Source organism: Drosophila ananassae, chromosome XR, assembly GCF_017639315.1.
Source record: "Drosophila ananassae strain 14024-0371.13 chromosome XR, ASM1763931v2, whole genome shotgun sequence".
NCBI lineage: Eukaryota > Metazoa > Arthropoda > Insecta > Diptera > Drosophilidae > Drosophila > Drosophila ananassae.
In genome coordinates this window covers 21,847,157-21,860,010 of record NC_057932.1, presented here as the reverse complement: position 1 = coordinate 21,860,010, position 12,854 = coordinate 21,847,157, and the positions used below count along the sequence as shown (strand labels likewise).

The window sequence follows — 12,854 nt, the reverse complement described above, 5'->3', positions numbered from 1 at the left end:
CTTAATGCGAGCACAACAAGTCAGTGGTGAACCTCAATACTAATATTCATTATTGTCCACACATTCTATACTTGGTTTTGTATTTTTGTTTCGTATATGGCCCATATCCATAGCTATATCTCCGCCAATTCTCATCCGATTCATAAGCGGAATGCCTTAAACGATTTGTGGATCGATTTCCAGTCATTTTGCATCAAAACCCCGAAAGAACATTTTTTTTTTGAAATTTTTCGTTTATCTGTGGGGGATCCCCTCCATAATGCTGGATTTCCGTATATGGCCCATATCCATAGCTATATCTCCGCCAATTCTCATCCGAAAACTCAGTTGTGTTCGATTATCGTGTGTCAGGGAATGTTGTGAAGCCGTAATTGTAAAATACACTGTGGGTGCTCGTCTGATTTCATTAATGTGGTCATATTTATTAAGGGAATTTGTTGAGTTGGCTTTATTTAAATGCCTTGAAAGTCAGGAGTGCTCAGGCTATCAGGTTTCCTTTGCGGCCTGTTCTGTTCGCTGGTCGCAGATTCCTCATGTTTCATTTATCACTGGACCTCGATTATCGGTTTTCGCATAAAGTTTTTATTTACGTATTAAGTTTATTTATGACGCGTTTTTTGCCACCTTTTTTGTGACGCGAAACGAAACCATTTTGAAAATCATACTTAACAAGCAGGATTGGTGGCTGCTTGTTCATTGGGCGAGTGTTTAATTGGTTTATATTACACACTCACACACAGGACTCTCACAGACAGGACTCTCGCACACAGGACCCTCACACTTGCACTTTGCAGAGAAAAGGCCATGCGGAAATAAAAATTAAATTCCAATAGCGAGCGCGTGAAATACACAATTTTTATTGTTTACTTTTCACTGATTACACGTTTAATAATAAAAATAAATAAAATTCATGGAAGCCCCGCCACACCCGCCCACATCCATTGATTTCATTTTATTGTTAAATCATTTTGCATTGTTTTGTGTGTCTATTTGCAAAAGGCAGTATTTTTGTTACTTAATTATTGTTTGTCTGATCCCGCCCTGCCGCCGATGAGCCTCCACGGGGCGTTTTTTGAGGTTGATCTCTGCAGTCCTGCCGTCCTGCAGTCCTGTAGTCCAGCTTAATGAATGGACAAATATTAAATAACGATTTAAGCCTCCTTTACATAACATTGAACAAAATATGGGATTGTAGTTCTGGACGCCTCTCGTATGATATTGCATCGAATTCCAGAGCTTGTAAAGTTGCATACTTTGGGGGTTAAATGATAAATATGTACAAATAACTGGGAAGAGAAAGTTGCCGCCGGTTCTAGCCGAAGCATTGATGCCCTCGAAGTCTTCTTGTGATCCAAACTGTCGGAGTTGTTCGATAAATCTTCCCGAGGAAGGCCTTCCAGTCGAGCCACTTCATCAAATCATAACAAACACCGCCGGGGGTTTAATTGAATATAATATTTTGTGCCAAGCAAATAAAACCGCACGCTGTGACCCTCGGCCAGTCAGTCATCCGAATTGTTAGCCCATTAGCCGGCCCAACCCAAAACCCAAAACCCAAACCCCAAAGCCGAAAGCCGAAAACACAAAAAGCCATAACCAAAAACCAGTGCAAATCCCAGGCCAAATCCCTTGGCTACGTCGGATCAGAGCGAGAAATACAGAAAAATAGGTGGGGATAACACGTCGATGTCGCCAGCGAATTAAATCTAACAAAGACGACTATCTGCGAGCTTCGACCTCCGACTCCCCGGCTCTGCTTCTCTGACATAAATTGATAAAGCCCCCCATCCACCAGTCCAGTCCATCCACGACCGAGTAAACATTTGAGGACCGAAAACGAATGCAAACTCACCCGGAGTGTTTATTTATTGAAACCAATTTTTACACAAATTAATAGAGCAAAGGCCAGGCCAGTTTGCTTTGTCAATTTGCGATTTTATTTCGCTCTGTGTGTTTATGGCGGGGACTTATCCTCCAAAGCCGAAAAAACGATGCGAAATTATTAAAAAACCCAACCTCCGCCGACCGCCTTAATGGCAATATGCGTCTATATAATGCCCGATGCGTTGGCCTGATTGTATAATTGCCCGGCCAATTCCCGATAGTGATGACATCACACCCGTCATACTCACACGTAAACACCAATAAAATCAAAAACATTCAGGCTCGCGGAGCAAAACACTTTACAACAATCGCAAACACTCAAGTCGAAAATAAAGCCCGGGTTTTACGGCAATGGAGGCAATTTCTGGCAGGCCGACTTAATTGACGATTTTCGGAGATAACAACAATGTATTCATATTTTAAAGTACGACTTAAAAGCTATGCTAGGCCCTATTTCCTGATGAGGAGCACTTCGCTAATTCGGAACAATCATTGGGAGTCATTAAATTGTTATTAATTGCTCATTGGGATCGGGCTTTCGAGAAGTGTCTAGGGAAAGGGTTCTGGCTTTGAGTGTTTGATTTCTTCGAGTGCTTGGAGCCTATTCACGATTCAGTGAGCGTCGCTATCTGATGATCGTTATTAAAATATTTCCACTTCCCCAGTCGGCCCCTCGAGTCCGAGATTCGGTGGCCCGGACTGGACTGTTTTGTTTTCAACACACATATTTAGATTATGTTTGTTTTTGGTTTTGTTTGCCAGCCCCCCTGCCCATCCCGCTCCCCACACGGGTCCCAGTCCGACGTTCCAAATTCATTTTTCATTTCCAAGCTCTCTCAAGCCCATATAGTAAGTCTCGCTCAGGTTCCGCACCGCTCGTATTCTCAACGAGTTCACTTTAAGTTTGGCTCACAGCCTCGGTTCAGTTTCAGTTTTTCGCTTAATGCGAGCACAACAAGTCAGTGGTGAACCTCAATACTAATATTCATTATTGTCCACACATTCTATACTTGGTTTTGTATTTTTGTTTCTGTGAAAATTTCGAGCCACCTTTATGGCTCGAAACAGACTTTTCTCAAAACACGTACTTTACTAATTTTTTTTCTGTGTGTGTTTAAGATTTAAAATGATTCTTGGTCAAAAAAATAACTGAACTACCATGTGAATCAGTTTAACATGTTTTTGAGAAATTTGATTTTAATCTAACCTCATCCAAACCCAAAGCCTCAAACTAACTTTGACGATTATGTAACCCAGTTTCGTACTCCCCCCGTTCGCACTACCGTTTCTTATCTCTGTCTCTGCCGTCTCTAATTCTGGGCCTATCTCTGAATCCCTTGCAGGCCCGATGAAGTTCTTCGCCCTGCTGTCCCTGCTGCTGGGATCTCTGGCCATCGGCCAGATCTCGGCCGCCAACACCCATCACCTGCTCTGCTACTACGACGGCAGCAGCTTCATCCGCGAGGGTAAGTCCCCACAAAATCATATACCAGCTGTATATAGGTTAGACCCGGGGTTATCGCAGGGACACGTAGCCACATCTATAAATGGTATGGCAATGGCGGACAGTGAATTCAATTAGATGATTTTCACTTTTCATAGACCCATGCTAAAAGCATAAAATTGTGTTTTTGGCTGGCTGATAATTGGGTCTCCAACGGGTCACAAGATCAAGGCAGAGTGGTGTAACCACTTGGCGAACTGCACTGGAAAGGGGAAAACCCACACACCGCGGCTTCGGGGATCGATTATTTAAACTGACAGCCGACTGGGTGGGTGATTCATTCTAGAATTCTAGAGAACTGGCACCTCAAGGCGCTAATTGAATGGGGTTTCGAGTAGCCACTTTCTATAGGCCTGATCTAATGGCGTCTTACGGCCAACAGGTCTCTCCAAGCTGATCCTCTCCGACCTGGAGCCCGCCCTGCAGTACTGCACTCACCTCATCTACGGCTATGCCGGCATCAACCCCTCCAGCAACAAGCTGGTGAGCAACAACGAAAAGCTCGACCTCGACCTGGGCAGCAGCCTGTTCCGGCAGGTGACCTCCCTGAAGCGCAAGTATCCCGCCCTGAAGGTCCTGCTTAGCGTGGGCGGCGACAAGGACGTGGTGGATCCCGACAACAACAAGTACCTCACCTTGCTCGAGAGCAGCAATGCCAGGATCCCCTTCATCAACAGCGCCCACTCCCTGGTGAAGACTTACGGCTTCGACGGTCTGGACCTCGCCTGGCAGTTCCCCAAGAACAAGGCCAAGAAGGTGCACGGCGGCATCGGCAAGTTCTGGAAGGGATTCAAGAAGATCTTCACTGGCAACTTTATTGTTGACGAGAAGGCCGAGGAGCACAAGGAGGAGTTCACCGCCCTGGTGCGCGAACTGAAGAACGCCTTCCGTCCCGACGGCTACCTTCTGGGAGTCAGTGTCCTGCCCAATGTGAACTCGTCGCGTAAGTCCTTCTCCAGGAAAACTCCCACTACCACTCACTATACTGTTGGTTTCTGTTTCAGTCTTCTTCGACGTGCCCGCTCTGATTAACAACCTGGACTACGTGAACCTGCACGCCTACGACTTCCAGACCCCGGAGAGGAACAACGAGGTGGCCGACTTCCCAGCCCCGATCTACGAGCTGAATGAGAGGAACCCCGAGGCAAACGTGAACTACCAGGTCAAGTACTGGACCCAGAACCGGGCCCCCGCCTCCAAGATCAACGTCGGATTGGCTACCTACGGACGCGCCTGGAAGCTCACCAAAGACTCTGGACTGACAGGACTGCCGCCCGTCGCCGAGGCCGACGGTGTGGCCCCAGCCGGCACCCAGACCCAGGTCCCCGGACTCCTCAGCTGGCCGGAGGTGTGCGCCAAGCTGCCCAACCCCGCTAACCAGCACCTTAAGGGCGCTGACGGCCCGCTCCGCAAGGTGGGCGACCCCACCCGGCGCTTCGGCAGCTACGCCTACCGCTCTGCTGACGACAGCGGCGATAACGGCGTCTGGGTGGGCTACGAGGACCCGGACACTGCGGCCATCAAGGCGGAGTACGTCAAGCGGGAGGGTCTGGGCGGCATCGCCGTCGTCGACCTGAGCTTCGACGACTTCCGCGGCGGCTGCACCGGCGGCGACAAGTTCCCCATTCTGCGGAAGATCAAGGGCAGTCTGTAGACGAGGACTCCCATACCTAACCTATTTGTTTTTTTCTAATTGTAATTGACACCAAACTGTGTAATCCTTGAAATGCATCACGACGAAAGATAGTGCTTTCCTCAACTCCTTTCGGGAGGGGTTTCAACGGGGGGATGGGGCTTAAAGTACTATTTGAATGGGAGCATCCCATGTCCCGGCCCAGCCAGCTCGCATCCGATCTCCGAGCGAGGGGAGGCTAGTCCACATTGCATTGTGGCCAATGGCTCATCCATCTTCGGTGGGTGGTTGCCATGCTGTGACCACTTGAACCGTTGCCGCTGACATACACCCACTTCCCTGCACCAGGATCACTTTATCATTTGCAAAATTGCAAAATGCAACCGCAAAAACCATAACTCGGGCGCTGGCAAAGTATATTGTAGAGTCATAGTCCCGGGCCGAGCATCACGCATACGCAATGCCTGCTCACCGGACCAGGACCCGGACCAGGACCAGAACAGGAAGTGCCAAGCTCCCGCCTCCTACCACCCTCTTGCCGCAATCCCTGAGCCCGGCCAGAAGGGGATGGGATGATGCACTCGGTTTTTTGAGAAGCGCATTGGATTTTCGAAGCCCACAAAGCGAAAAAATACAGAGAAAATTCTTCGATAGCTTTTGATGGTTTTGAGGAGGCTTTTCGATGACTTTTCCTGATCTCCTCTCTGCTGCCTGGCACTGGGGTTGTTTAGCTGCTGATTTTTCGAAGAAAACTCCTTCCAGCATTTTTTCCAGTGCTCTCCCTGCCTGCTGTTTGGGCATATCACTGGCAGCATAAATCTCGTGTCGGCACTATGCCTGAAATCCACTCTGGCCGCTTTCGGCCCGTCCCAGACAGACCCTGATTTCGGGCTGGGACTCCTTTTGCACACATGCAATTAGTCAACCACAAAATAGCAAGTTGCCATGTAAAACGCCACGCCCAGACTGCGACTACCGCCCAGAGAGGGCGGGAGAAGGTGCCGGGAGGAACTCAGCCAAACACCAGTGGAGATAATGCATAATTGCTGCACAAATGGTGAAAAAAAGTACTTAAAGCCAGGAAGCAATGGCCGAATTGAACTCTCCACTTCTCTGGCAACAGCTTAGAATTGGAGGCACGAGATGTTAACTATTATCGGAGCAATTTGCCGAAAAACAGGCCGTTTCTGTCATCGAGGGTCCTCTTTGAGGAGCTGGAACTGCGCTCTCTGTAATTCTGGCACGCACTCCCATTCGAACGACCGGAATGAAGTTCATAACAATTACTTGGCCCATAAACGAGAACGGAAGATACATTCGAATCTGAAGGATACATTTGGCAATTGCTGCAAATGACGCTCCATATCTATCTAGACGTTCTGGGGCGCTGAATCAGCTTCCCAAAGCCCCAAACCCGGAAAGGTAAGAGGGCATTCTTTGTTCTGCTGTGCTCTGTATCCTGTATACTGTATCCTCTATCCAATAGCCTGTAGCCCGAATTTTATGTCCAAGACACGTGCAAAATGCAGGACTAGAGCCGTCCATTCCGACTCGTCCCGTTCCAACTGGGAGCTGGGAACGAGTGTGATTATGGGTATGGATGTTCGAATGCGAGTACTGTAAGTGCGTGTCGGATTCCGATGCCGAGCATATGCAAATCGTTGACAATCATTCCGAATGGCCATTCACAGCCTTTTCTTTGCGTTCGTCAGATGAGTTTTAGAATGAATGTAGGGACATTCATTGAATGGCTTTTTGGGCCATAGCCCCCATACCCATTCAATTAATTCGCAAAACTTTGCCATCTAGTCCTGGCGCCTCCAGATGCACTCGCAGTGCACATCAAAGCTCCTCGTCTCGGCCGCCTGAATTATTCACAGTCAGCTTTATCGGGCCGGGTCCGTGGAGAGCGTTTTGTCCTGCGGTTCCTTGGCCAGACTTCCGCCCTCCGCCCTCCGCCCCCAGGAGAGTGTAACATTTCGCACATGCCACAGCCTGCGGGAAAAGCTGGGAAACCCGCGACCGACGAGCAAAAATTATGCTGCGTGAAAAAGTTTTTGGCTCAACTCAAAAATGGGCGACACCTCACGTACACGGTGTCTGTTTGGCTGTCTGTGCCTGTGCCTGTGCCTGTGCCTGTATCTGGATCCGTATGTTGGTGTGCTTCTGCTGTGCATGTGTGTGTGTAAGGACACGTTCGGTGTGCTGGCCATGTTTACGACTCCTTGGGGCCCACTTGATCAGAAGGAGTTGCCTGGGAGTTGTTCCCGCATTTGTCCAAGCTATCTAAGCTGGCGATTCCGTTTCCATTTCGTTTCTGGCTGACAAGACACATTTGGAGCTCCGTCCCATCCCCATTCCTTGCCGGAGTCCTTTGACTCCGGGCTGAACTCTGACTCTAGCTAGGACTTGCCTTCTCTAACCACTTAATTAATTAAAAAGCGACTTCATCTCAAATCAATAGCCGGGCGGGCGAAGTCCATAACCTTTGCAGAAAGGTGCGCTTATCGCCGCTCACAAATCATTCGCAGCCATAATGAAAATGTCCCCGATACACTTAAATATATATGTATATTCATGCATATATCTGCGTATGTCCATTATGGCGGGAGGAGCCATGTTAATTAGGAAGTCTCCTTCGGCCCCGTGGAGAACTCTTTTTATCAAATTCATTAATCAGCGAGCCACAAAATGAAATTCAAGTTCGGGCTCGGGCTCGACTCCGAGACGGAACAAAGCAGGGCCCACGCCCAGGAATGTTCCGGGGGATGTTCCAAGGAAGCGAGCCCTCCAATTGACCAAAGAGATTTGCTTCTAAGCCAAACAAAAACCGGAAAGAAATGAAGCCAAAGGAAATCAATCTCCAGCTTGTGCAATACCCTCTACCTGGACGTCGGAATGTAAACTTTAAAAGGGTTTGTTGTCTTTAAATAGATGGAGTGGGGCAATCATACGCAGCTCCTATTCTATGTATTTTTATTAACTTTAAGAGCCAATAAGTTCGGCAAAGAGCTCCGAACCCCAGGGTATTGAAGGAACTCACTAAATTCACCGTCTGCGTAAATCATTAAAAGCAGAAAAACAGAAGAGCAGACGAAAGTATGCCGGCAAAGAGTGGCGGATGACCAAAGTTCGAAGTTCAAGTGGTGGGCGGTTTTGTGAGGAAGGGGCTGTGGGTGGGCGTGGCCCAATAGGCTTAGCTCTGACGTTAGATCAAAGCCCTCGGAATTATGATAGTACAATATGAAAGAGGCAACCGCAACAATTCCGCGTCCACGTCCACGTCCGCGTCCGCGTCCTCCGGGTCTGCAAGTCTGTGCGGCATTGAAATTATTTATCGCTCCTCGCTGGCAATTGTCGGGCCGTGTAGTTTATGATTTCGGGTCCTGCCACGCCCCCGATGTGGGCGGTGGAGTCTGTGGAGGGGGAGGTAACCACCCATCTCATCAGCAGCCGGCGAAATTGTTTGTCAGGCCCCTCGCCCAGTCCTCTGCCTTTGTATCCAAATGCCTCGGAAAATAAATCAAAACTCGGCCGACGGTCGGGTGGGGGCTACACTGTGTTATGGCCATGAATGCTACTCCTCCCGTCTCCTGTCCTAATGGAAGGGGTTGGTGGCGGCTCGGGGTGGAGGAAATTGATGAAGAAGCAACACACAGAACACCAAACTATGGGATGGCCATGAAAACTATGAAAATTCGGTAGGAATCTGAGATCTGGTGGAGGAAACTTCAGCCCGAGAATAAAGTTGGTCGAGACCGATGCCGGAATGTATGGAATATTTAAGAAATAATGAACCAGCATGGAGTTGCCGCAACTTCTTCACCTATATCTGCACTGTCGCGCTTTCCGGTTCTGCTCTTCCCAACCGCCCTTAGAATCCAGAAAGGGGGGCTCACACTCATTCCCAGCACGCCCCCTTTCCAACTGTTTGTTAATTTGGCTTTAAGCTCATGTACGGTCAATGTTTGGCCAACACCTTGTAATATCCGTTTAAGCTGCCCGCCACCGACTGACTGACACTTGGACATTTCCACTAGGACAGGGCCAATTTAGCTACAGTTCATTTGAGTTGGCCAGGAGCGTAGGAGGGGGATGGCAGGGGGCTTCTGACAGAGGTAAGGGGCCACGAGACATGAGGCAGGAGGCATGAGGCAGGAGGCAGGAGGCAGGAGCAGTCAGTGCTCTAAACATGACTTATGACCAGTACGTGATGCAACATAAAAATGCCATTACTTTGTGCGTGTTTCGGTGCTGCTCTGTTGAGCTTTCCCCCTCCGGCCCCCATCCCCGCCCGACGCCCCTGTATCTCTCCCCGTCTCGCTTGCACTCACCCCAGCGTCTCAGTAACAGTCTCCCGTCTCAGTCTCAGTCTCGTCCAACATGACGTATGAGTATTGCACGTTTGCTGAGCCATTCAGGCGACTGCCACTGACAGGAGACGTTCTGCCAGATCGTCCTGCCCCTCGCTCCCCTTCCGCAGCTTCACGAAGCAATTTCTCATCTGTTGTTTACCTATGTACCTCCCCCCCGGCACTGTGCCCGAAGGACCTCGAGTCCTCTCCCCCCATCGAAATGCCACGCATTGTTTGCTTTATTAGTGAATTTAATATGAAGTCTATTGGTAATAGAAAAGCAGTGACTGCAATCGAGGCAACGGAGGGAGAAAAAACCACTACCCAGGACGTCAAGGATCCACCCACGGTTCCACCTCCTCCCCGCCCTCTCTCCCTCTCGGAAGTTAGATGGACAGACACTCCGCCCGCCGCCTCGTATCACTCGCGTTTCATTAAAAAAGTTCGCTTTTCCTGAACTGTTCGATTTGGCAAACTTGGGGGATCAATAGGTGAAAATTACGCAACCACGGGGGCAGGAAGCGGGAGCGGGGCGTGGGCAGGGGAGCCGGAAACAGGAATAGCGCGGCTTGAGGAGCGAAAAGTTTGTTTTATTTTGGGAAATGGGAAAAGGGATTGAATGAAGAACCAACTTGTTATGGCTGTGAATGGGTTTTTTTCGCAGAAAACGTTTAGTTTCTATTGTCTAGACAAGAGCGAGAAGTGTCTAATAGATAGAGGCGGATAGAGGTACTGTATCCTTTGAGCCCAGTTAGCCGACCAGGGAACCCCTGGAACTGCCCTCGCTGGGGCAGCGTGTTGTTTACCTGGAAACTTTGACGTCGTGGCGGAGTGAACGCTTAATGAGTTGCAATTGCTTGTTTGGAGTGCCGCGCCCCCTGCACTGGCCGTGTTTCGGCCAACTTTGTCTACGCAGAAGTTGGCTAAGGCCCAATGACAGCCACACAGACAATTAGGTGGGGGTTACGCAGCGTTTAGGGCTCGGTTTGTGTATCTAATTTGCCAGTCCCGCAACTATATAGCCAATAAATCATGCAGTCAATCAATCAATCAGAGCCCAGCGCTGTCTGCCATTCAAATGCAGATTCAGTTACAGCTACTGCTACGCAGATACACTCAGCTACAGGCTCGGATACAGATACGGTTGCAGATTCAGATACATTTACAGTTGGGGAATAGTGATGCGGATCCGGATGCGGATGCCAATAGAGCCGCAGGAAATGAAGAAGCACACGGTTGTAGGAGTCCGTCGAGTCCTTTTTTAAATGCCTGTCAATGGCGTTTGACGACATAATGGAAAATGGGCGACGGGCGGAGGGTCGGAGGTCGAAGGGGTTAAGGGTCGGTCGCACACTGGTTAGGGGTCCTGCATTGTTGCTGACTTTCGGTCGGCCAGTGTCGCCCCAAAGCGTCAACTGCAGAGTGACCCGGCAGGGCGGGGGTTTCGTCCTACGAACACTAAATGGCAGCTAATTGCTTGCTTGTCAACGCACAATAACGGCCGTGGCAAGGACTCGCAGGAAGCAGCACAGTCGCGCCAAAAATGTGGCATGTCCGAGAATCCAAAGGGCATATTCCCGGACACCATGCCACTTCTCCCCAATTCGTCCAAAGAAACTCAACTGTTTTGTTATCATTTTTTGGCCTGCGAGCGGCCCGAACAACCTGGAATCGAAACCAAAACCAAGACCGAATAGCACACATCCTGCAGGTGGAAACAGGACATGTGCGGCTCGTTAGGCTCTAGCCTGCGGTCTGGGCCGGCAATAGAACCGTAAAATTACACCCAATTAAAATAATTCAGCAACTAAGCAATGCAAATTGTATCAAATTACCAATTAATGTGCCTTCGCCCCTTCCCTTATCCAATTTGCCGTCCAGGCGCCAAAATGTGACAAATTAAATGCCAAAACATCAAAAGACCCACAGGACATGTGCGTGTTTGCACTAGTGTGGGTGTGAGCACCAGCACGAGTGCGAGGGTGTGTGTGTGTGACTTATAAGCCTTATAATCAAGGACATAGCAGACGCAGCCGAGATGCTCCGGCTGAAGGCTAATTTAAGTGATTTTAAGTGCCATTTTGTATTGATAGAAATACTTGTTGGCACAGCCTGGCCGAGTGTGGCCAGGATATGGACACTCATACAGACCCGAGTGGCCAGGACCCCCACTCACACACAGCCCTCTCCAATTTGCATTCGAATGGATGGTTTCGGTGGTCAAATGGTCAAAGTGAGAGGGCCAAGTCAGAGCAATTTCCGGAAACGGTCTTAGCCGAGGGAATTCCTTAATGGAATCTCTCGAGCCAAATGCCGAAGTATTTACGAAATTAGTTTTCGAATATATTTGCACAGGACTGTGGTCCTTTCCGAAAGAACACATTCACTTTCTAATTACTTTCGAAACGAAAAATTTCCAAACTTTCGCATGATTTCGAGTCGGGAAGCAAGCCGCTCGTTGCTATTTACGTTGACTCAGTGGCTAAATATTTTGTTAAGAGAAGTCCAATCCTGGACTGGCGTGTCCTGGCGGGCGTGTGTGTGTCCTTGGTCCGTGTGCGAGTGGGGTGCGTTTGTTGTTTGTTTGTTTGTTTGCATTTGTTTAGGTGTTTTGCGTGTGTCGCGTGTGAAATGCTTGACAAACCAACTACTAAACTAACAATGAGGCTTCCGCAGCCGTTTCGGGCACCGATTCCTGGGCATACCCTGTAACATAATATGTGGGGCTGCGGGCCATACATGTCCTCCTTTTGAAAGAGCGAAGAGGCGTTCGATAAAAAACCAAAAAGCTTGATTCCCCGAGCTAGGACCCTTACTGGGTATCCTTCCGTGTCCCTCCAATACGGTCTGCACTGCAAATTGCTTTGTTGCCTCTGATGCTGTCCTGTCGCTGCACTTGTGTGCGGGAGTGTGGGTGTGTGTAGGCGTCTCTGTCTGTGTCTGTGTGTGTGTGTGTGTGTGGAAAATCCTTGCGTTAGCAGTAATCAGCACGTAGTGTTTAGTTCATTGCGTGTGCGTGCTCATTCGCGTGCCGCTTTCCGGGCGAATGTGTGTGTTTTGTTTGCGGGTGTAGATGTATGCACTCTCCTCCTCAGTGTGTGTGCTTGTGTGGGTGTGGGGCAAGTTTGTGTAAACAAGGCCCGGAGCAGAAGTTGCCTCCTGTTGTGCCTTGCGGCTTGTTCTCGCCTACCTCCGATACTTTCCGCTCCTCCTACGTATCACTTTCCCGAAATTGTCATCCAAAATCTTCTTATTCCCGCAGCTTCTTAGCCACGCACTTGAAAGTAACTCCTCTCCACCTGTTCAGGTGACTCGCCCTTTTCCAATTCACCTATTGATGGTCTTCGTCATATTCGCAGTGCCAGCTCAAGTCATTTTTTATTGAGAATTCCACGGAGCCCACGCGTTTCTCCCAGTGTACCGCCTTTGACCTCGGGCAGGGCGGGCGAGCTACTTTAACATAAACACCAACTAGCGT

General features: G+C 49.2%; 1 protein-coding gene across 4 annotated transcripts; it reads left to right on the top strand.

Moving 5' to 3' along the window:
• Window positions 1-5,134, top strand: LOC6501923 (chitinase-like protein Idgf4). Of its 4 annotated transcripts, none has more exons than XM_032452288.2 (4): window positions 1-19; window positions 3,228-3,350; window positions 3,771-4,331; window positions 4,393-5,134. In XM_032452288.2, the coding sequence occupies exons 2-4, from the start codon at window positions 3,233-3,235 to the stop codon at window positions 5,040-5,042; spliced, it is 1,329 nt and encodes a 442-aa protein (XP_032308179.1). In that variant the 5' UTR covers window positions 1-19; window positions 3,228-3,232; the 3' UTR covers window positions 5,043-5,134. The 4 variants fall into 4 exon arrangements, with proteins under 4 accessions (XP_032308179.1, XP_001966699.3, XP_044573187.1 ...); XM_001966663.4 differs by lacking the exon at window positions 1-19 and adding an exon at window positions 2,708-2,842; XM_044717252.1 differs by lacking the exon at window positions 1-19 and adding an exon at window positions 2,827-2,849.
• Window positions 5,135-12,854: the final 7,720 nt, after the last annotated feature.